At 41.6% G+C, this 24,926-nt stretch overlaps 1 protein-coding gene and 1 long non-coding RNA gene across 17 annotated transcripts in view; one reads left to right on the plus strand and one right to left on the minus strand.

The window, feature by feature from the left end:
• The first annotated feature begins 45 nt into the window (after positions 1-45).
• On the plus strand, positions 46-24,634 carry Gm26611 (predicted gene, 26611). Of its 2 annotated transcripts, NR_166623.1 has the most exons (4): positions 46-319; positions 4,903-4,998; positions 10,669-10,731; positions 24,175-24,634. It is a non-coding gene; the product is annotated as a predicted gene, 26611 (long non-coding RNA). The 2 variants fall into 2 exon arrangements; NR_166624.1 differs by lacking the exon at positions 10,669-10,731.
• Gm2396 (predicted gene 2396) overlaps positions 15,811-24,926 on the minus strand; it is a 78,830-nt gene continuing 69,714 nt past the window's right edge. For 5 of the 15 annotated variants that reach the window (XR_003948400.1, XR_003948403.1, XM_017313725.2 and 2 more), the window contains 5 exons: positions 21,713-21,744; positions 21,269-21,293; positions 20,990-21,064; positions 20,072-20,128; positions 18,497-18,609 (listed from right to left, as the gene is read on the minus strand). Coding sequence is in view for 8 of the 15 variants with exons in the window: in XM_017313725.2 (XP_017169214.1) it covers positions 18,563-18,609; positions 20,072-20,128; positions 20,990-21,064; positions 21,269-21,293; positions 21,713-21,744 (236 nt within the window). In the remaining 7 variants the exon portion in view is untranslated. Of the gene's footprint in view, positions 18,610-20,071; positions 20,129-20,989; positions 21,065-21,093; positions 21,294-21,395; positions 21,745-24,926 lie in introns of those variants that run through there. The other 10 variants (XR_003948402.1, XM_017313723.2, XM_030244785.1 and 7 more) reach the window with 5 other exon arrangements.

The following is a 24,926-nucleotide window of genomic DNA, read 5'->3' on the forward strand; positions in this document are numbered from 1 at the left end:
GGCGTGGAAACGCTGTGGGTCTTTTCTTCCAGGCTGTTCCGGCTTGGTGCGCGCCGCCCAACGGTCCGCCCGCCCGCCTGCCGCGTGTGTCTCCGCTGCTGCGCGCGCTCCCGCTGGCTCTCCACCACCGGTCTCTTCCCAGTCTGGCAGGCCGCTTAGCTCGACGTGGAGTGGGAGTGGCGCCAAAATTCAAACGAACTGCCGCAGTTGCAGGCGTGGTATCGCCTGCTTCGAGAAGGTTGGCAGCCAGGAGTGGCCTTGACCTCACCCCAACTCTAACCCGGTGGCAGCCGCGCTGGGGAAGGGCAGAACTACACAGGTGAAACGGAAAAGCCACGCATTTATCCTTCATGCGCTCTGGGGATGCTGCTGGTCTTCAGAGGGCCACACTGTCCGGTGCTTGATATCCAACCCCTGCTTGGGCGCCCAGCCAGGTCCAACCTCCACCCCAGTCCCACCCCTCTCACTACCAGACTTTAGGGACAGTTATACTGTCAATATCCTCAGAAGTTAAACATTCTGTTTCACAGAGGAGGCAGCAGGTCAAAAGCCACCAATTGTCCTTTATTTATTTTATGGCAAGGTTGACTTATTTTATGCTGGGATTTGAACTCAGGACCTTATAGAAGAGCAGTCAGTGCTCTTACCAGCTGAGCCATCTCACCAGCCCCCACACCAAAGTCTTTGATGTTCCTGAAGCAGTCAGTAAGGAACTTCCATCCAGTCTGATCAGGCAGAATTTAAGAATTAGTGCAAACAGGGCTAATGAGATGACTTATTGGAAAAAGGTGCTTGCCATGAAAATGAGGTGAACTCAGTTCAATCCCTGAAACGCATGTAGAGATGGAAGGGAGAATAAACTCCACAGAGCTGTCCTCTGATCACCATATTTTCACCGTGGTATGTGGGTCAACACAAACATCATGCACACATGCAGTAGTAATGATGATAAGTGAATAAAAGCCGTTTGGGTAAGAACATCACATAAGGTTTGCCATAGAAAGAAGGTAGGGAATAGAATCACATGGTAAAAGCTTGTCACAGCATCTGGTTAAGGACTGTGCCTCTGGGCTACATTTCAAGCCTGTGGTCTTAATTTGGTTCTTTTTAAATCTATGTGCCCAGGTACACACATGCATGCAGAGGCTGAAGGGCAGCCTTAGGTGTTACTCTGAAGAGCTCCATTTATTTCCTTTGAGATGGGGCCTCTTACTGATCTGGAGCTCAGGAATCAGGCTAGACTGGCTGAGCACAGTCTAGGAGATCCTTCTGTTTCTTCCTTCCAGCTCAGAAGTTATAAGCATGGACCACAACTAACGTCATTTTTATGTAGTTCTGGGAATCAAACTCGAGTCCATGGGCTTGCAAAGCCAATGCTTTGTTGAGCCATCTCCATAGCCACAGTATTAGCTTTTTAAGGTCATTAGATGAATGCTTTCTTTCTTTCTTTCTTTCTTTCTTTCTTTCTTTCTTTCTTTCTTTCTTTCTTTCTTTTTGGGGTGTGTGTGTGTGTGTGTGTGTGTGTGTGTGTGTGTGTGTGTGTGTGTGTGTGAGGTGTGAGACAACGTCTTACCATGTAGCTCTAGTTAGCCTGTAGCTCCCTGTGTAGACCATGGAGTCTTTAACTCAGACAGGTCTGCCTGTCTCAGCCTCCAGAGTGCCCTCATCTTGTTTTCTGAGACAGGATTTCTCTTCGGCCCGAAGCTCAGGAATTAGGTACAGCTGGCTGGCCAGCAGTCCCTAGGGCTCATCACATCTCTGCCTCAGCAGTGCTGGGATTAAAAGCACATGCCACCACTCCAGCTTTTGTGCACAGGTTTTTTTTTTTAATTAAATTTATTTATTATATGTAAGTACACTGTAGCTGTCTAAACAACACCCCAGAAGAGGGCATCAGATCTCATTACAGATGGTTGTGAGCCACCATGTGGTTGCTGGGACTTGAACTCAGGACCTTCAGAAGAGCAGTCTTTGCTCTTAACCGCTGATCCATCTCTCCAGCCCAGAATGCTTTCTTCAAAATGATTTTTAGTATGTATTTTTGATCTTATGTGTTAGCTTTCATCACAATAACAAGAGAATTCAGATCAGTGGTTCTCAACCTATGAGTTGAGACCCCATTGACAAACCTATAGCTACAAAATATTTATATTATGACATATAACTAGCAAAATTATGAATTAAGAGTGAAGATAATTTTGTGGTTGGAGGATCAGTACAACCTGAGGAACTGTATTAAAAGGCTGCAGAATTAGGAAGGTCGAGAACCACTGATTCAGATAATCAACTTTTGTCAGAGAAAAGAATCATTTTGGTTCATGGTTTGAAGGTTCTAGCCCATAACTGGACTCTCCATTGCTTTGGGCCCATGGTAAGGCTGGAGGTCATTTTGGAAGTGCCTAGCAGAGCAAAAGCACTCACCTCATGGTCAGGAAATGAAAACAAAGAGAAAGAAACCAGCTCTCCAGAGTCTCCTTCAAGAGTGCGCCTCCACTGACCTGATAGCTTGCTCAGCTGCTTCTTAAAGTTTCCACCACAGGGCTGGCAAATGTTCATTGTCAACTTGGTAGGATATGGAAGATATAGATAGAGGATATAGATACAGGTGTATGTGTGAGATACAGTGAGGGTATTTCCAGAGAAGTTGAAGAGGGAGAGATCACCCCAAATATGGATGGCATCATCCTCTGGGGCGGGGGAGTCTCAGACAGAATAACACTGAAAACAAGGGAAAGCTAGCTGGGCATCAGTGTTCACTCCTGACTGTGGAGGCGAAGTGACCAATTGCTTCTCACTCCTGCTGCCACAAAGTGAGCTATGTTTTGCCATCACCCTTTCTCCTAATTGGTAGATTATACCCTTAAAAACAGGAGCCAAAATAAATGCTTCCTTAAGTTGCCTTTTTTTTTTTTTTTTTTTTTTCCCCAGACAGGGTTTCTCTGTATAGCCCTGGCTGTCCTGGAACTCACTTTGTAGACCAGACTGCCCTCGAACTCAGAAATCCACCTGCCTCTGCCTCCCAAGTGCTGGGATTAAAGGCGTGTGCCACCATGCCTGGCCCTTAAGTTGCTTTTCTTGGGTACTTTGGCATAGTAATTCTTTTTCTTTCTTTCTTTCTTTCTTTCTTTCTTTCTTTCTTTCTTTCTTTTTCTTTTTTTTTTTTTTAGAATTCATAGAGATTTTTATTCATTTTAAAACTTCAAATTTCTCTGGATTTAGAATAAGTTTTTTTTTCTTTTTCTTTTTTTTCCTTTTTCCAATTTTTTAATTAGACATTTTCTTCATTTACATTTTTTTGTTTGTTTTCTGAAACAGGGTTTCTCTGTGTAGCCCTGGCTGTCCTGGAACTCACTCTGTAGAAAAGGCTGGCCTCGAAAGGCCCCTATGCCCTCCCCCTTGGATTCAATTTCCAGCCCCCATATGGTCATAGTAATTTCATGGAGATCTGAGCTAAATAATGTCTCGAAATTAATGTGCTTTCAGCCTCATAACCATGTCATCAAAGCCTGCTGTTGGTAGGCAGTGATGATGTACAGCAGGAACAGAAAAGAGACAGAGTGGACCCTGGTAGGGAAGAGAATGATGGCCCCAGTGACTCACAGAACTCTGAGATCAAGAAAAAGAGGATGATGTAGTTTTGCTTGTGTTACATTTATATATATATATATATATATACACACACATACACACACATATATATACATATACACATATGTATATATGTGTGGGTGTGTGTATATATATATTTGGACGTGAACTGGTGTTTTGACTGCTTGTATGTCTGTGTGCCATGCAGATGCAGTGTGACTGTGGAGGCCAGAAGAAGGTGTCAGAATCCCTGGGACTAGAGAGTGGTGGTTGTGAGCCACCATATGGGGGCTGGAAATTGAATCCAAGTCCTCTAGAAGAGCAATTAGCTGCTTTAAACTGCTGAGCAACCTTCCCTTTTGTTAAATTTTAGATACAACATTTGGCTACATTTGTCCAGTGGGCCATCAGAATTGTAAACTGAGGCAGCACAGGATTCCAGAATATTGTAGAGATTTTACCGTTATGTGGGTTGTGCAGGAATCAGGTCAAAATGTGCATGCTGGTCTAGTTGTCTCAAGGTGTGACCTAGAAGTCTGCATTTCACACTAGATCCGAATTGCTGCTGTGTGTTTGGTTTGGAGCCAAGTAGTTAGATTCCAAGACATACTCTCCAGTACAACCGTTCCAATCCCAAATGGTAGTTCACATTTAAGGAAACTTAAATTTCCATTTAAAACCATCTTCCTTGGCCCCATTAGCCACACAACAGCTGTGACTATGGGCCACACTTGAATAGTCCAGGGATAGAACACTTACTCATGGAAGAAAGTTCTGCCCGGCAGCATGTTTTCCAAAACATGCTTTTCAAGCAGCTCTCTGTAGACTGCACATTAAGGTAGAATGCAGAGGGATAAGATACTGGAAATACGCATTTTGACAACTCTCCCCTGGCATTCTTATACAAGTTAAAGTTAGAGGAACATTCTACAAACATCCAAGATCTGCTCTCTAGATGTCAAACTAATACAGACCTAGGTGAGTTTCAGACAAGGATAGGAAGTGATCCAGCTTAGCTGCCATCAGGATATAAAATGAATATAAATTAAATAAATAAATACATGAAAAATAAATAAAATTGACTTTGAACAAGGGGAAAAAGAAAGAAATCAAATAAACCCAGCCCCTAATTCTTCCAGCTATGAAAATCAAAGCAAGTTATTTATGTGTGTGGATATTTTGGTTAGTGGAGCTGGCCAATGTCAAAACAGCTATGTACGATGGAGGAGGGCTAAGCCATAAGCCACCAGCATTCAGGAGGTGTGCAGTTGATCTCTGGTCTATTCTCTGATCCCATCTACCTCTCTCCTCCAGGTGCCTCTGAGGCCTCACCTTAGGACTGTTGGCAAGCCTGGAGGGTTCTCCAGGACTGAACTACAACATCCTGGTGTCTGCTTGCCTAGAGGACTGGTATGCAGCTGATAAATCATATTTGGTGTTTGCTACAGGAACAAACTGATGCAAAGAAGATCAAGCTCTCCCCCAAAGAACTATTGCTGACCTGGTCTGCTTCTCTTGTATCCTAATAACTTTTTTTTTCCTACTACCTCTGCTGGGTGGAGGACTAGAGGAGAGGTAGGACCTTATTAAAAGTGGGTTGCAAAAAAATGTATGCTCACAGCTTTGGTCTGTCACCAAAAGCTTTGTGAGAGAGTAGACATGTGCTTGTTCTCAGGAAAAGTCCGTCACACAACAGTGTCTGTCCTACCTAGCTGTTGTGATAGAAGACCCACATTGTATTGTGTAGTAGGCTAAAGGAAGTGGCATGTTATGTAGCAACTGTTGAAATCCTTGTTGAAGTTTTCTCTGGAGTAGAACTGTTGAACCTTAGAACAAACAAATTGACAGGTTAAAACTTCAGGAACCAAATACAAGGAGTGAGATGGCCGTGTGAACTTCTAGAAATGGAAGCAAGCAGGATGGTCACAACCAGACATTGGTTTTAAAGTCCCACCAACCCTTCTTGTTATTCTTTGCTGGCCCACATCACTGGCATCTTTGTTTTTGATTTACTCATGTGGATTTGTTGATGTTAAAGCAACAGGTTCTTTCTTGGGTGCAAGTCAGCAGATGTAGGGCTTAATGGTGTTAAAATACAACTGCTCCAGGTACATTTCACTGTTTCTGTATTGTTGAACCTCTTGGCCTCCTAGAGTTACTGGGGATAGTCTTTTAGCAGTAAACATGGATTTCCTGTATCTATAGTGAGGGTGAGGGCAAGAACCTCACAATAAAACCGGTGCTGATCTTTTAGTTTGGGCCAGGGAGGAAATTGTGGTAAGAGTATAGAGTTCTGATGAAATGTGGTTTGGAAGGGATAGATGCTACTGTACCCATTCCTGTCCAGATCTCGGCAAGGCAGAGATAGACTCATGGTAATATGATCGTCTGGGTTAAGAAACTGAACTGTGGAAGGTTTCCAGTAGTGCCCCGAATGCTGGAGTCCATAGTTACTCAGGGAAGTATAATGGCATTAAGCTACCCTGTAGACAGGGAGTTACCTTAGGATTTCTGTTGCTGTGCTAGAACACCATGAGCAAAATGAACTCGGGGAGGAAAGGATTAATTCATGCTACATGCTGTAGCACATCATTCAGAGAAGTCAGGGAAGGAATTCAAGGCAAGGACCTGGAGACAGGAACTGGTGCACAGGCCAAGGAAGAATTCTATCTACCTGCCTGCTTCTCATGACTTGATGAGCCTGCTTTCTTCCAATACCTAGGACCAGTAGCCCAGCACCACTGCCCAAAGGGAGATGGGCCCTCCTTCGTGAATCAGTACTTGAGAAAATGAACCACAGACTTGCCTACTGGCTTGCCCACAGGCCAATCTGGTGGTGGAGGTCATTTTCCCAGTTGAGGTTCCCTCTTCCCAAGGACTCTAGGTTGTGTGAACTTGAAGAACGAAGCTTCAAAGGAGTGTAGAAGGGATTTGAGATCAGGTAAGCAGGTTTTGAGTGAGGGCCCTGCCTAGTTTTCCACTTAATAATACACTATACAGAGTTTTAGCCCAAAAGTATTTTAGAGACCATGAACTTCAGTGAACTTTGGACAAATTGAGCTCTCTGTGAACCTTTGAGGAGTGATGGGCCTGTGCAGTTTCCAGATTCAAGCAGCCTAGTTTGGTCATCTCTGATGCCTGCAATGGAGACTGGTTTAGAATAGGTTTAGGTGTCAGAGAGACGTGGAATGAAGAAGAGGATGTTATTTTAATTATATTTGGAGAGACTGTCTCTCTTCCTACAAGTTGTGTACAGAAGGAAACTGGGCCTGAGAGTAGATTCCTTTAAAAACCACTCCCAGGATGCACCAGAGGCAGTTGGGGAGATTTAAGGGTATTCATCTTTTCACCTGTTGGCATGACTGAGTGTTCACCTAGGGTGAACCTAGGGTGCCATCGTGAGAAGAAAGCAGGGGAGGCTGGAAGCACCAAGGACCCTCAATCAGTGTCCCATGGGTGCAGATACAGCAGTGAGTGTGTAATGTGCTGGACAAGCTACTGTCTGTCAGGGTCTAGTGAGCGACCTCTCTGCGGCCTGGAGGGAGACGTTAACTGTGCTTCTGCATTTTGCTCTGTTGGAGTTCGTCAAAGACCCTCACTCACAAAGACCACAGAGACTCTCCTTGCTGCAAACTGCAAGCAGAGTTTTATTGATCCAACAAGCTGGGGACCCCCCTCTAAGCACACAGGCCAGAGGAGAGACTGAGAACAAAGAAAGAAGACACTTTTTATACCTCGTAAGGGGCAGATTTGGGCAACAGGGTAGCTGGCTTATTCTCATTGGTGTAGCAAGTAACCTTTTCAGGCATTGGTTGGTTTGCATAGTGACTACCTTTGGCCTAGTGACTCATTTTGTTTGCCCCCACGCTGGGTTGTTATGATCTGATCACCAAAGCAATAGTACATTTTGAACTTATGGGTCAGCTATTAACGTCACAGCTATTAACATCACAGCTATTCATCAAGGTCAGGGCGGTTTGTGATCTTTCTCAGAATTCAGTGTGGGGCGGGGTGGGGGAATTTCCCTAGGAACTGCTATCTTGTTATGGTTATTTTTCTGAGAACAGCTCATTTGGTTTTGGCAGCCGTAGATTTAGTCATTTTGCTGAGAGTCACTTCAGAGGGGAAGGCGCTAGGTGGTCTTCAACTTATTTTGGATATTACAGCTTCCCTTTGCTTTTTGGGGGATGTCAGAATGCCAGAAGCTAGTGGGACCTCAAAGAGTTGATAGTGGTTGGTGGGGACTGGGATCAAGATCTTTAATGGTTAAGGTAGCCTGATTGAGGAGGAGCCACGGGTATATATTGTGGAGGCTGAAAAGTGGTCCTGGGCTGCACTCTGCAGCTGTTGGATAGTCCTCCATTGACAAATGGATTGGTTGACTGAGGCTGGAGAATTACTCTGTTTGAGGGGCCTGAGGTAGGTCCCTCAAGCAGTTTCCCTGGTTTGCTAAAATTCCTGTATCAGTAGAGATTACAGTAGCACCTGATGAGAGGTTGAGGTGCATTATATGGTTCACATCCTATTAGCCTGTGTCTTCCTATTGGGGAATTGAGTCCATTGATAGGGAGAGATGTTAATGACCAGTCATTGTTTTTTCCAGTTATTTTGATGTTGATTATGTTAATGCTTTTGTGTGTGTGTGTGATTTTCTTGTTTTTGTTGATATGGAATTACATTTTGTGTTTTCTTGGATGGAGTTATACTTCATAGGTTGGAATTGTCCTTCTAGTATGTATGCTCTGTAGGGCTGGACTAGTGGGTAGATATTGCCCAAATTTGGATTTGTCTTGAAACATTTTGTTCTCTCCATGTATGTTGATTGTGTGTTTTGAGGGTATAGTCTAGGTTGACACCTGTGGTTTTATAAAGGTTGCAGGATTTCTGCCCAGACCTTTATAGTGTTTGGCGTCTCTTTTGAGAAGTCAGGTGCAATTCTGATAGGTTTGCCTTCTATGCTATCTGGCCTTTTTCCCTTGCCACTTTTAATTTTTTTCATTGTTTTATTAGATATTTTCTTTATTTACATTTCAAATGTTATCCCCTTTCCTGGTTTCCCCTCCGAAAAATCCCTATCCCACACCCCCTGCTCACCAACCCACTCACTCTCTCTTCCCTGCTCTGGCATTCCTCTACACTGGGGCATTGAGCCTTCAGAGGACCAAGGGCCTTTTCTCCAATTGATGTCTGACAAGGCCATTCTCTGCTGCATATGCAGCTGGAGCAATGGGTTCCTCCATGTGTACTCTTTGGTTGGTGGTTTAGTCCCTGGGAGCTCGGGGGGCGGGGTACTGGTTGGTTCATATTGTTGTTCTTCCTGTGGGGCTGCAAACCCCTTCAGGTCCTTTGGTCCTTTCTGTACCTCCTCCATTGGGGACCCTGTTCTCAATCCAATGGTTGGATGAGAGTATCCACCTCTGTATTTGTCAGGCTCTGGCAGAGATTCTCAGTATACAGCTATATTAGGCTCCTGTCAGCAAGCACTTGATGGCATCCACAATAATATCTGGGTTTGGTGACTGTATATAGGGTGGATCCCCAGGTGGGGCAGACTCTGGATGGCCTTTCCTTCAGTCTTTGCTCCACACTTTGTCTCTGTATCTCCTCCTGTGGGTATTTTGTCCCCCCTTCTAAGAAGGACTGAAGCATCCACACTTTGGTCTTCCTTCTTCTTGACCTTCATGTGCTCTGTGAATTGTATCTTGGGTATTCCAAGGTTCTGGGCTAATACCCACTTATCAGTGAGTGTATACCATGTGTGTTCTTTTGTGATTGGGTTACCTTACTCAGGATAATATTTTCTAGTTCCACCCATTTGCCTAAGAATTTCATTGCCTAATGAATTCATTGTATTTAATAGCTTAGTAGTATTCCATTGTGTAAATGTACCACATTTTCTGTATCCATTTCTCTGTAGAAGGTAATCTAACATCTGGGTTCTTTCCAATTCTGGCTATTATAAATATAGCTGCTGTGAACAGTGGAGGATGTGTCCTTGTGCTATGGTGGGGCATCTTTGGGGTATTGTCAGGGCTCTGGTGGAGTCAGCTTGTGAGGCAGAAATGCCAAAAAGCTGCTCATGAGAAATGAATTTCTAGGACTCTCCTCCTGGATATTCTGGCAAAATCCAACTCTCCAGTTTAGATCGGTTTGTCAGGCGAAAAGCCTGGAAGCTGTTTCACGAGGATAAGAATCCAGGGAAATTTTCCTCCCAGAGTTATGGCATCTCTTTCCCTAACCCATTATATTCAAATTTCCACCACATTAATCTAGTGTATAGATTCACGTGCACTCTATTAAGCATCACCTTATAGTAAATGCCTTTTAAGGTTGTATTCTAACATAGCTAAAGCCTTTTCCCAGTGTTCTTAGACTCCAGATAGCAGCAAGGAGCTTAACCCATTCAGTAAACAATTAAGCACTTGCCATTTTACTCAGCTGTTTACAGATAGAGACTAAAATTCTCACTGAGATAGAAATTCTTATTACAGACTACATTCCATGCCAAGAGCAAATTAGTATACTATACTGAAAATAGACAGTCTTCAGATATTGATAAGAATTAACGAGGCCTAGAGAATTTTGGGGTCAGTGACACTACATTATTCTTGAGGCGTGTCAAGAGTTAACTACCCTGAGGCAATTAACTCTAAGTGTAAAACTCTTGCCTGACAGAAAGTGCTAATCTCTAATGTAAACATTTATCTGGTCCCTACAAATTCCCTTTGTAGTCACTCCCCTTGCATCTGTGCTAAATCTCTAGTGTTATACATTTATCTGGTTCCTTTTGAAGTCACTCCTTTTGCACCTGGAAAAATTCAATGTGCCTTGCTCTGCAATTTATTCTGTATTATAAAAGTCTGATTGATGCTCGACTGGAACATTACATTCAGATTCAACACGACTCTCGTGTATCTGTCTGTCACTACATCTTATCTTGCCCATCTACTCTAGAGACTCTTTTCTACACAGGCACAGGGGACCAGAGGGCCTGTGGCAGATGGCGCCCGAACAGGGATACAAGAGTAGATTAGTCTTTTCTTTTCTTTCTTTTTTTCTTTCTATTCTTTATTTTCTCAGGCAAAGATAGGACCTCGTTGACCGTGCTGCAGGCGGGCTGATCGTAAATCAGTTAAGAAACGAGTAAGTTTTTATCATGGGGCAGTCAAAATCAAAAGGGAATATTAAAGCATGTGTAGATGCCTCACTGGCTGTAATGCAGGAATTAGCTTATGCCACAGCAAGGAAAGGGAAGAAATTCGGCGCTACGTGTGGAATTACATGTTTCGGTTGCAAGAAACCGGGGCACCTGAGAAAAGATTGTAAAAATCTCTCAGGAGACAAGAAGAGCATTCCTTTGGGTCCCTCCCAGTGTTGTGACAAGCACTGGAGAAGTGAATGTAAATCAAAGTCCCATAAGGATAGGACTCAGCTCACTAGAGAAGCTGGAAAGACAAAGAACTATAGAACTGCATGTTTCGGTTGTGAAAAACCGGGGCACCTGAGTAAGGATTGTAAAAATCCCTCGGGAAACAAGAAGGGCCTTTCTCCAGGTCTGTCCAGGCTGTGGTGGAAACCTTGGGGGAATGATTGCAGATCAAAGTCCCATAAGGATGGGACTCTGCTCACTAAGAAGCAGGTAAGGCGAAAAACTAAAGGGGCAGTCTCTTAGCCCCGTTCAGAAACTGTGGAGCTCATTATAGGACACAGCTCCAGTTATAAGAAAAACTTCAAGTTGTGGATTCTGATACTTTAGGCTAAATTAAAAGTTATGGTTAAATTATGGTCAAAGTATAAAAAGAGACTTCATAAAAGTCAAAATATAGGTCACTTCTTACTGTTACCTTATTTACAATTTCTCAATCCTACATTTTGCTAAAAATTCGTAGAAAAGGCTTTATTGAAAGTTAAGTCATCTCCTAAAACATATATAATTCATTCCATAAATGCTATTTTTGTTGGTTGCAGAAAATAGCGTTTTTGCAGGTGACTATAAAATATATGTCTAAGTGTAGACTGATGATGGCTTCAAAAAGATTCAGCATGGTAAACTTTTAGGCTATTTGAGACATTTAGTGTATAGAGGTTGTTTTCTTAAAAATTTGCCCTCAGATTAAATAAATTAGAAGTTTGGATGCTTGCCAGAGCTGTTAGAAAATTTTGGATTTTAATCTTGATTTGACAACCTGTCTCTTACAAGCAGGAAAGGAAAAGAAAGGGATAAAAGAAAATGGATTTTAGAATTCTCCCAGGGACAGAGAGAAATCAGGGGACGCCCTGTTTCATTCTCTCTGGCCCCTACAGGAGAAATTCTTTACCCCCTTTAAGTATTGTCTAATGTTTGGTGCACCAATCATGTCAATTCATTCTTTTGTTTCCCTGTCTGAATGATTGTGTCGTTGTCTGAATGACTGTTTTATGTTTCATGTTTAAAAATAAATAAATAAATAAAACAAAAATAAATGGTTAAAACTTTACCTGCTGATTCACTCTCAGTTTGCACAAAGGAGGCTGAGAGAGAGCCTTCACTTTAGCCATAAATCAAGCACAGCAAGAGAGGCCCTACTAGAAACTGTTTTTAAAGAAAAGGAATCTGCAACCTCTTAGTTCTAAGACAAATAAGCTGATAGTTGTTTTTTCCTAAAACTTTCTCTGCAAGTTTGTGATTATTGTATTTAACATATGACAAAGTGTGTTTTATCTTACAAGTATAGCTATAAAAGGTAAAACTCTTTAATTAATCTAAATTTATAAGATTCATGTAACCACTTCATTTGGTCTTTGATTGGTTTTAAAGGTATAAATATGATCTAACATGTCTTGGTCATAGAAAATTGGCTTATAAGTTATTTGGGTATAATTAAAAAGATGTAACACTGGTTACAAAGTTAACTTAAAAGTAGTAACTCAGAGCCAGAGTCATTTTCAAACAAAAGCACCTGGCATAAACCAGCCCAGAGAACTAGTCCTCTAAAGATACTTCTAAATTGAGATAACATTTTGTGTAATTCTTATCCTAAAAAATAGACTTATAAAGATAAAAATTTAAAACAATGTCTCTTTAATAAAACATTAAAATCTAAACTGTCATACATTAATGAATTAACAGCCAAATTTTGTAACGTGGTAGTGATGTTTTGAATATTGATTTTAAGGAAAATAAATTATTTTAAATTGGGTCTTACTTACCAAAAGTTATAGATATATTCTAATATTGCAACAGAAACTTAATAATTCTGGTTAAAATTGCCAGTGTCCCATTGACTGCAGTTTGCAGTTTAATCAAATGCTTAAGACTTTTAACTCACCCATACTTAAGATTATTACTAGAATAATCAACTTATAAGAGTGCTAATGCTGCTCACTTGGGACATTCAGCCATACAAAACAAAGTAAAATTAACTAGAAATATTCATCTTTGTGCAGAAATTAGACCCTCATCCCAGGGTTTAAGGGATAGTTTTAATATATAAAAATCCAATAGGCTTCATCCCAGGGTTTAAGGGATAGTTTTAATATATAAAAATCCAATCACATAATTCACCATATAAACAAACTGAAAGAAAAAATTCTACATGATCATCTGATTAGATGTTGAAAATACCCTTGACAAAATCCAACACCCATTCATGTTAAAAGCCTTGAAGAGATCCAGGATACAAGTCATAGAGCGAAATACAATAAAGACAATGATATAGCAAGCCAATAATCAACATCAGATTTAATGGAGAGAAACTTAAAATATTTACACTAAAATAAGGGACAAAGCAAGGTGGTTCATTCTTTCCATCTCTGTTCAATATAGCACTTGAAGTTCTAGCTAGAGTAGTAAGACAACTGAATGAGATCAAGTGAATTCAAATTGGAAGAGAAGTCAAAGTATTGTTAGTCACAGAGGATATGACAGTATATGTAAGTGACTCTAAGAATTCTACCAGAGAATGCCTACGGATGATAAATGTCTTCAGGAAAGAGGTAATATACAAAGTTAACTAAAAACACAGTATCCCTCCTTTATACAAACAATAAATTGGCTGAGCAAGACAATGTAGAAACACACTTAACAATAGCCAAGGATAATATAAAATACTTTGATGTAACTCTAACTAAACAATTGAAAGACATGTATGACAAGAACTTTAAGTCTCTGAAGAAAGAAACTGAAGACATCAGAAGATGGAAAGATCTCCCATGCTCATAGATCCATAGAATTAACATAATAAAATGGTCATCTTACCAAAAGCAGTCTACAAATTCAATAGAATTCCCATAAATATTCTAATAAAATTCTATACAGACCTTGAAAAAACAATTAGCAACTTCATATGGAAAAAGAAAAAACTCAGGATACCTAAAATAATCCAGCATAATACAATATCTTCCAGAGGTATCACCATCCCTGATTTCAAGCTGTACTACAGAGCAATAGATATAAAAACTCCATGATATTTTGTAGAGAAACTGACAGGCTAATCAAAAGAATGAAAGTCCCTGAAATAAACCCTCACAATTATTGACATTTAATTTTTGACAAAGAAGCCAAGACCATACAATGGAGAAAAGGAAAGCATATTCAACAAGTATTACTGGTCTACCTGGATGTCTGCATGTAGAAGAATGCAAATAGATCCATGTTTATTGCTCTGAACAAAACTCAAGTCCAGGTGGCTCAAAGGCCTCAACATCAAATCAGATAAGATAAACAAAATAGAGGAAAGTGGACTTTACAGAATGGGTAGTAGAGGAAGGTAGTTATAAATACCAATTAAGGCCACGTAACCAATTGCAGAAACGAGGATTATGAACTAATATGAATGCCCCATTGTAAATTTACAAATGTGTTTGCGATTGTACGAGGGATAGTTATATCATGTCAGGCGTATTCACAACCTTGTTATTGTTTCATGTGAACATGAGATATTATTTGTGTCAAGTTGACAAGGGGTGGATTGTAGTGGTTATTCCTGGTTGTCAACTTGACAATATTTGGAATGAACTACAATCCGGAATTGGAAGGCTCACCAGTGACCCTTATCTGGAGGCTTGGAGATCCTTATCTGGATCTTGGTTTGAAGATCTTAAGCCATAGTGGCTATGGATTCCAGAAGATTGAATCTCCGAGTTTAAGGAACACACCTTTAATCTGGGCTACGCCTTTCATCTGGGATTAAACGTGTGGTGGGACACACCTTTAATCTGGGCTACACCTTCTGCTGGAGACAATATAAGGACATTGACTTTGGGTACATTGATAGAGGAGACAATTTCCTGAACAGAATACCAATGGCCCAGGTACTACAATCAACATTTCATAAATGGGACCTCATGAAATTGAAAAGTTTCACAATAGGAAAAAATATCACCAACTCTACATCTGAGAGTGGTAAAATATCCAAAATATCTATGGAACCTAGGAAGTTAGACACCAACCTAATAACCCAAATAAAAAAAATGGAGTACAGAGCTAAACAGAATTCTTTTTTTTTGTTTTTGTTTTTGTTTTTGTTTGTTTTTTCGAGTCAGGGTTTCTCAGTGTAGCCCTGGCTGTCCTGGAACTCACTTTGTAGACCAGGCTGGCCTCGAACTCAGAAATCTGCCTGCCTCTGCCTCCCAAGTGCTGGGATTAAAGGCATGCGCCACCACTGCCCAGCTTAAACAGAATTCTTAACAGAGGTATCTATATGGCCAAGGGGCACTTAAAGAAATGATTGATTACCTTTATCATCAGGGAAATGCAAATCAAAACAACTCTGAGATTCCATCTTATACCCATCAGAAAGGCTAAAATCCAAAACTCAAGAGACATCACATGTTAGCAATGATGTGGCCCAAGGGGAACACTCCTCCACTGCTAGTGGGAGTGCAAACAGCTACTCTGGAAATCAATTTGGCGGTTTCTCAGAATAGTTCTACCTAAATATCCAGCTGTATCACTCCTGGGCAAATACTGAAAAGATGCTCCACCATCCCGCAAGGACACGTGCTGAACTGTATCCATACCTGCTTTATTTGTTACAGTTAGAAACTAGAAACAACCCAGATGCCCTTCAACCAAAGAATGGAAAAAGAAAATGTGGTTTATTAACTAATGGAATACTACTTAGTTATTAAAAACAAGGACATCTTAAAATTTGCAGGTATATGGGTGGAACTAGAAGATATCATGCTCTGTATGGTAACCCAGACTCAAAAAGACATGCATGACATATACTCACTTATCAGTGGAATACTAGCCATAAAGTACAGGCTACCCATATTATAATCCACAGACCCTAAGAAGCCAAGTAACAAGGTGGGCCTGAGAGAGGATGCTTCAATCTCACTCAGAAGGGGAAACAAAATTGTGATTGGAGGTGGATGGATGGAGGAAGCAGGGTGGGAAAGAGGGCTGAGAGAGTTAACAGAAAACAGATGGGATGTGGGGCAGGGATCTCTAGGAGGTGCCAGAGACCTGGGGTGGAGGAGACTCCAGGAAGTATATGAGGGTGACTCTAACTGAGACTCCTAGAATTGGGGCATATAGAGCCTGAAGTGGCCATTTCATAGCTAGGCAGGACTCCTAGTGGAGGGATAAGAACACCAACCTACCCAAAAATCATTTCACCTAAAATTTGTCCTGTCTACAAAAAGTTCAGGGATAAAGATTTCACAGAGACTGAGGGAATGGACAACCAATGACTAGCCCAACTTGAGAACCATCCCATGGGTAAGAGCTAATCCCTAACACTCTTAATGATACTCTGCTATACTTGGATAGGCAGGAGCCTAACATAACTGTCCTCTGAGAAGCTCCACCCAAAGACTCACAGCCTAAGGAGGCTGATAATGGAGATTCAAGACCAGCTCAGGATCTTGTGGAAGATTTATGGGAAGGATTGAGGTACCTGGAGGGGTTATGGACTCTAAATAAAGACCAGCAAAGTCAATTTACCTGTACCCTTGGCGGCTTCCAGAGAGTGACCACCAACCAAAGAGCATACAAGTACTGGGTCTAGCCTCCCTGCACAGATGTACATTTTGGTCTACAGATGCACCAACAACTGGAATGGTGGCTTACCATGACTCTGCCGTCTACCTGTGGATCCTGCTCTCCTAGCTGGGCTGGCCTGTCTAACCTCAGTGGAAGAATATATATCTAGTCCTGCAGTGACTTGAGGTGCCAGGATGGGTTGATTTCTGTTGAGGGAACTCCCCCTTCTGAGAGGACAAGGGGATTGGGGAGTGGTATAAGGGGCCATGTGAGCCGGTGAGGGAGGACTAGGAGGAGCTGAGGCTGAGATTATTTATTCACTGTAAAGTGAATAAATAAATTAGTGGAAAAAAATAAAGGAAAGAAAATGCTCTATGAGTGGATCTTATGGAATCATTTTCTCAATTGAGATTTCCACCTTTCAGATAACTCTAGATTGTGTTACAAGTTGACAAAATGAGCCAACACACCTCGGCATTTCTGTAATTAAGTTTGAAATGACAGAATAACCTCGGAAGCACAGTATCAGTGGGATTAGGGGTCTAAGGAGGCTGAAAATGGAGATTCAAGAGTAAAGCAGGGATCTAGATCTTACCAGAGGCTTCACAGGTAACAAAGCCATTGTCTCTGAATTCAGAGACCTGGAAGAAGCTTTGTACTAAGGTTGTTCTGGCCATTGCTAGCACCTCTCTGATTCCAGCTACCAAAGGTCCCCCTCATTCATAACTAGGTCTGGAGCTTATGAACAGAGAAATAAAGGGTTATATCAAAAGACATGAAACTATGCAGTGGCTGGACAGCCCTTTCCTAGGCCGCCCAGCTGTCATAGTTGAGAATATCCACTTTCTTATGTTCAAGGTCTCCTTCCTGTCTTTTCCAACTCTCCATGCCTCCAGTAACTCATACCTAGAGAAAACCCTGGCAAGGTAGAGTTGTGGTTTCTAGCTTGATGGCACCACAGATCTTTGAGACTTTGCTACCTTGAAGTGGAAAGAGCTCCTGAACCTTTCTCCTTCCATCAAGTCTCTTCACCCCTTTACTGGGTGTTATTGAGTCTGGCCTGGCGAGGTTTCTCCACTCTCACCTTTCAGCCTTACTTCCCGACTCTGACTCTTGATGCTATTTATATATTCTTAGACATGAGTAGTACCACCAACCTTATGGTACTTCATGACTTATGTATTTGCCTTCCATTCTCATGTCCTTAGTCTTCGCTATTTTGACATCAACATGACACAAGCTAAAGTCATCTGAGAGGAGGGTGCCTCAGTGGAGAAATTGCTTCTACAAGACCAGGCTGGAGGCAAGCTTACAGATCATGTTCTTAATTAGTGATTGATGTGAGAGGGCTCAGCCTATTGTGTGTGGGGCCATCCATAAAGTCATCATCCTATATTCTGTAAGAAAGTGGGCTGTGTAAGCCATTAAGGAGCAGTAAGCAGGAGTCCTCTATGGCCTCTGCATCAATGTTGCCCCCAGGTTCCATCACTGTTTGACTTCCTTAATGGGCTTCTCTCAACGGTCTTTGATTAAGGATATGTAAGCCAAATAAACCCTATCCTTCCCAAGTTCTGTATGGTGTTTCTTCACAGCAATGGTAACCCTAAGTAAGAAACTCTCCATTGGGACTTTCCATGTTCTGTTGGTTTCCTTGGATGCCAGATTCCTTCCCACCTTGGGATTTGTACCTCAGAGTACTGTTCTACCTTGTTAACATTGTCCTTCCAAACCCCAACCCCCTCACAATCAGCCCCTCTGCATCCATCCTTCTCTTCTCAATATCTCCTGACAACTCTACAAGGTTTTGATACAGCAATTCTTTATCCTGGTAAACTGGAGGCTCAGAATGTCTGTCTTCGTTTCTGTTTCTCTGTGAACTCCCCCTCAATCCCTTCAATCCTTTTTAAGTTCCTGAAGCCTCTGGGTGTGCTGTACTTACTGGAGCAATATGGAAGCTTTTAATAAAAAGTAGTGCCTCCTCTTTTTTCTTTTCTTCTAATTTATTTATTCATCTTCTGTTTTTTCTTCTGGAACCAGAAGTATGTTGACCACTGGAAATAGAGTAGAAATAGGTTCAAAATAGTACATGAGTTGTGGCACAAAGCTCTGAGACCCTGTTGGGTATTTCTTGCAAGGATCAAGTTTACCTTACTTGGTGAGTGACTTAAAAAACACATACCCTACCTTTCTTATATCAACATTGTCTGGGAAAAAATTCTATTCGTTATTTTGTTGGTTGCAACTTTTGGACGTTCCCTTTGAGTCTCCTCTTACATCAGAAACAAAGCTTTGCTTGCTGACTGTGCTGTGCTCAGCAACCCTGTCCTCCTCTGTTGAGTTCCCCTGCTTTCCCCAGTGGGGCAAATACAACCTTTCCCCACTGTTCCACAAGGGAAGGCATGAACCAGATGATCCGGTAAGATTCAACTGTGTCTTACTGAGCATGTCCCTAAGCAATGTCTCATTGTATATACTTCCCATTTGCTTTTTGGCTGTAATATGAACTTTTTATGGGATTCAAGTGAGGCCAAATTTCAAGGGAAGAGTACAACTGAATAAACTTAGGCACAAAATGGGAGGAAATGCAGGGAACCACATATTAGATGGTTTAGCTCACATCAGGTGGCCAATACAACCCAGTTAGCAGAATCAGTAACAAGGTAGAAGGGTTTTTATGGATTACTAGGCACAAAGTAGAGTCACCATTTTACTCAGGAAATAGGGAAGAGGCTGGGAAAGGCTGTGGATAAGAGACAGAATCATGGTCAGACAATGTTGCCTATGGGGTGGGCTCCTGCATCTCTGTGGACACATTGATCAGAAAGAGGAGTCCTTGAGTTTACAAAAGGCAGAATCAATGCATCCAAAGTAGAATACAGGACAGTCAGACAGACAGAAAAACATACACAAATACATACATACATACATGCATACATGCATACATGCATACATACATTTATACTTCTCAATAAAGGAAAACCTGACCCCACTGCTGGGGTTTCACAGAAGACTTTGGGCAATATACTCGCCATTGATTCATACTCTAGACAAGAGAAGACAGGTGAGAAATGTACTAAGCATGAAGTACACAAAAGTCCCAGAGAGCTCAGAGGAAAGATGTGACACACAGGAAGACAAAGCAAGGAGATCTGATGAGACAAGGCAGGAAAATGAGGTTAGGACACAGGTAGGAGAGACAGCTAGAAAGGACACTGGAAAGAAAATACAAATGGCCAAGCCTTTTAAATCCTGGGAACATATGTGCATACTCTGAACTAGGGATGTCTGAAAAGGAGGTCATAGCTGGACCAGAATTCTAGATTCACTATCAATTACTAGGCCAGAGTTTCCAATACAGGTGTCAACATGTTCTTTGACCCATTCACCCTACAGGTCAGTTTAGTGTGAAGAGCACAGGCTAGTAATGAGCTCACATATAGCCTTCCCTCTATGCTTTTCCCCTTCTGACACCTTCCCCATATGAGAGTAAAGACTGAGAATGCAGTTACCTACCAGGAGAAACAGTAGACGATTTATTTCTCAGGTCCCAGTATTCTATCTCAGTTGAATCTGCATGAAAATAAACAGAGTGGCTCACTCATTTCTGCCTGTAGAAGACATAGCCACATTGGTTCACACCAGATTAGCTTCAGCTTTCCACTGGCTCATTGACTCCTATGTTACAGAGGGTGCTGCAGTGAGGCCAGGCCACACACTATGCCATCCATCCATAGAGTGTCCTTTATAGAGAGACTTAACAGGCAAGAGAGTTACCCTGCAGGACCAGCTGGAAGAGGATTTCCTTCTTTGGCATTATTGGGCATTATGCATTATTTTGCATTATGACCTTTGTATTCAGGTTCATATCAGTGAGTATAGAGAGTTGTACTCCACTGATAATTCTATCAAAAATCAGCAATCAGAAGTGAACGCCAGATGTCAAACAAGCAGTGCACAAGGAGATCTCTCACAATCAAAGGCTTGGAGTTTTGGCATCGTCAGAGGCAGGGAGAATGCTTTTATTTCTGTTTATTTCAGCTGTATTGCCTGCATGTGAGTACCTGTGTACCATTTGCATGCAGTGCAAATCAACATCAGAGGAGGGCATCAGATACGCTGGAACTGGCCTTACAGATGGATGTAAGAAGCAATGTGGGCTGCTGAGATTAGAATCTCATTCCTGTGGTAGAGCAGTCAGTGCTCTTGCTTAAAAAGCCATTCCCCCAACTCCCCTGCCTCATCTTTAATTGCCAGTGGGGTTTGCTGTGCTTTGCTTGTATATGTTACCATTCCAGCTGGAAGGAGAATCAAACCAACCTACATCTCACTGATGCCCTTCCCACTGCCTCAGCCTGGCAAGCAGAATGTATAGCCCGACTGCTTCATGAGCCCTTTTCCTGTTGATGTCCAATGGGGCATTCTGTTACTCACCAGATTGACTATCCACAGCTTTTTGTGCATTTTCAGTATCTGTATCTTCTATGTTATCAATATCTGGAAGAAAATCTGAACAGAGTATGCCACATGAATTCACACTGGCTTGAAATTAACCCCAGTTCTTCTTGAGATATTCCATGGAATGTGTATGGCAGAACAAATATCTCTCATTTAACCTTCAGCCCTTCTTCACAACAGGGATCCGGAGTGAGGTTTCTCAGAAATGAAACACTAAGATATTTCTTGAACAAGGGAGGGATTTCAGATACTTACAACGCTGTCTCATGGTGGAAGTAATCTGCAATTATAAAAAAGAAACCATTGTCAGGATTGGCTCATATCATATACATCACAATGGCCTGGCTTTCTCTGGATGATTTAGAGAACAATAGACAGATACCATATGGTGCTGCATATGACACACGTAGAGATGGAAAGAGTCTTTCCAACAGTGAACTTTCCAGCCCATTTGTATTGTAGGCACATAATTCTTATTAGACCATGAAAAGTCACTTTTGAGGGAACTGCCTCTATGGTACAATTTTAATGAATATGGTGATATCCATAACACCAGAGAGCTGGAGATCTACTGGTAAAACAGAAAAATAGACAAACAATTCTCTGAATTCCACAGAGAAAACCAATTTTCAAAAAGCAACACAATTGGAATACAATCAGACCTGCATTTCTATAGAAGACTAACAAAGGCATTCTTACGGTTTCTCGGGATTCTGGAACATTGATACCATCTGGGAAATATAGGATAAAACAGAGTATCTGTCAGGTTGTTAATAACTAGTGATTATAAAAACCTCAGGGAACATTCTCAATTTGCACATGAGTATATGGAGATAGCCTGGACTGCTTTGAGTCCGTTCTCCAGTGTACAAGGATGTTTAAAAGAGGGGAAAACCAGAACAAAAAGATACGTAGGATCCTGGTTCCTTAACTAAAACCCTTTTATTTTATTTTATTTTTTTGCATATTTCTTTTTTTTAATTAGGTATTTAGCTCATTTACATTTCCAATGCTATACCAAAAGTCCCCCATACCCACCCACCCCCACTCCCCTACCCGCCCACTCTCCCGTTTTGGCCCTGGCGTTCCCCTGTTCTGGGGCATATAAAGTTTGCGTGTCCAATGGGCCTCTCTTTCCAGTGATGGCCGACTAGGCCATCTTTTGATACATATGCAGCTAGAGTCAAGAGCTCCGGGGTACTGCTTAGTTCATAATGTTGATCCACCTATAGGGTTGCAGATCCCTTTAGCTCCTTGGGTACTTTCTCTAGCTCCTCCATTGGGAGCCCTGTGATCCATCCATTAGCTGACTGTGAGCATCCACTTCTGTGTTTGCTAGGCCCCGGCATGGTCTCACAAGAGACAGCTACATCTGGGTTCTTTCGATAAAATCTTGCTAGTGTATGCAATGGTGTCAGCGTTTGGATGCTGATTATGGGGTGGATCCCTGGATGTGGCAGTCTCTACATGGTCCATCCTTTCATCTCAGCTCCAAACTTTGTCTCTGTAACTCCTTCCAAGGGTGTTTTGTTCCCACTTCTAAGGAGGGGCATAGTGTCCACACTTCAGTCTTCATTTTTCTTGAGTTTCATGTGTTTAGGAAATTGTATCTTATATTTTGGGTATCCTAGGTTTTGGGCTAATATCCACTTATCAGTGAGTACATATTGTGTGAGTTCCTTTGTGAATGTGTAACCTCACTCAGGATGATGCCCTCCAGGTCCATCCATTTGGCTAGGAATTTCATAAATTCATTCTTTTTAATAGCTGAGTAGTACTCCATTGTGTAGATGTACCACATTTTCTGTATCCATTCCTCTGTTGAGGGGCATCTGGGTTCTTTCCAGCTTCTGGCTATTATAAATAAGGCTGCTATGAACATAGTGGAGCATGTGTCCTTCTTACCAGTTGGGGCATCTTCTGGATATATGCCCAGGAGAGGTATTGCTGGATCCTCCGGTAGTACTATGTCCAATTTTCTGAGAAACCGCCAGACAGATTTCCAGAGTGGTTGTACAAGCCTGCAATCCCACCAACAATGGAGGAGTGTTCCTCTTTCTCCACATCCACGCCAGCATCTGCTGTCACCTGAATTTTTGATCTTAGCCATTCTGACTGGTGTGAGGTGGAATCTCAGGGTTGTTTTGATTTGCATTTCCCTGATGATTAAGGATGTTGAACATTTTTTCAGGTGCTTCTCTGCCATTCGGTATTCCTCAGGTGAGAATTCTTTGTTCAGTTCTGAGCCCCATTTTTTAATGGGGTTATTTGATTTTCTGAAGTCCACCTTCTTGAGTTCTTTATATATGTTGGATATTAGTCCCCTATCTGATTTAGGATAGGTAAAGATCCTTTCCCAATCTGTTGGTGGTCTTTTTGTCTTATTGACAGTGTCTTTTGCCTTGCAGAAACTTTGGAGTTTCATTAGGTCCCATTTGTCAATTCTCGATCTTACTGCACAAGCCATTGCTGTTCTGTTCAGGAATTTTTCCCCTGTGCCCATATCTTCAAGGCTTTTCCCCACTTTCTCCTCTATAAGTTTGAGTGTCTCTGGTTTTATGTGAAGTTCTTTGATCCATTTAGATTTGACCTTAGTACAAGGAGATAAGTATGGATCGATTCGCATTCTTCTACATGATAACAACCAGTTTTGCCAGCACCAATTGTTGAAAATGCTGTCTTTCTTCCACTGGATGGCTAAAACCCTTTTAAACAGTAAAACAGGAATCAAGCTGATCCATACTTTGCATTATTTGCATGTAAGTTTTCAGAGCAGATTATTTGGTGTTTTAAAACCAAACAGGAGAGACACATACATACATCACACACACACACACACACACACACACACACACACACACACACACACACAGCTCAGAAGATATGAATTTGAGAGAGAACAAGGTAGGGGGTATGGGGATGGTCAGAAATAGAAAAAAGAAAACTGACATGATTTAATTAATAAAAGAGTTTTAAAGCTCAGTATGTGTAATTGTTAGCACTAGATTTGTGCCACAAAGAGGTGTTTTTCAGAATTGCAGAGGACTGTTTAACTGAATCTTTCCTTGGTGATTGGCAAGCAAGTTTGGAAAATCTTATTTCTCACAGTGCTATAATCAAGTATACTATAGTACTCCAGTAATTTTATTTTTATATTTCAGGTCAGCTTCTTAAAGGAGTCTAAAACCTACTGATGTAGCCACCTTAGGGTCCTTCATGATTGCTTTTTACTTCAAAGAACTGTGTAAAAAGACCAGACACAGCAGGGAGTCTTCGGACTTTTCACATGAATGCTTTCAAGCATCTGTGGCAATATCTTAGTTTACATATGCAGTCAACTGGACAGCAGACACAACTCTTCATGGATGGGCAGCACCCCTGAACTACATGCTGTACTCTCAGCCATGATGCTATTGTCTTCAGATCTTCTTAGATGAATGGAAGGCTCAACCAAGGAAGCAAGGGCATCCCACAGCATGAACAGACTCATGTTTTCACTTTCTCTCTGTATACAGTTTTGAGAGCCAGGAATTCTTAGGTTGTTTTCTGAAGCAAGGATGATAACAATATCCAGGCACAAATGCCAAGGAGACCAATGAGATAATAAACTATAAATTTCAATTGAAGTGTGAATTATTTCTCCCATAAACCATAACACCACACAGGACCTCATACGCTCAAAATCAGAGGCCACTGAAGCACACAACCCACAGCATTCTCTGTGTACACAGTCTCACGGAAACCTATGCAGAAACTTGACTATAAAAGTCAAAAACTTAAAAAAATAAAACAAAACAAAACCCCCAAAAACAACATGTTGCCTTGCTTCCCAAAATAACAAGTTGATTGGCCCAACAAAGAGAAGCCAGTAAGAGATGCAACACCTATCTTAGCAGTTACATTTTCTTTCTCA

Source organism: Mus musculus, chromosome 9 (genome assembly GCF_000001635.26).
Source record: "Mus musculus strain C57BL/6J chromosome 9, GRCm38.p6 C57BL/6J".
Taxonomy (NCBI): Eukaryota; Metazoa; Chordata; class Mammalia; order Rodentia; family Muridae; genus Mus; species Mus musculus.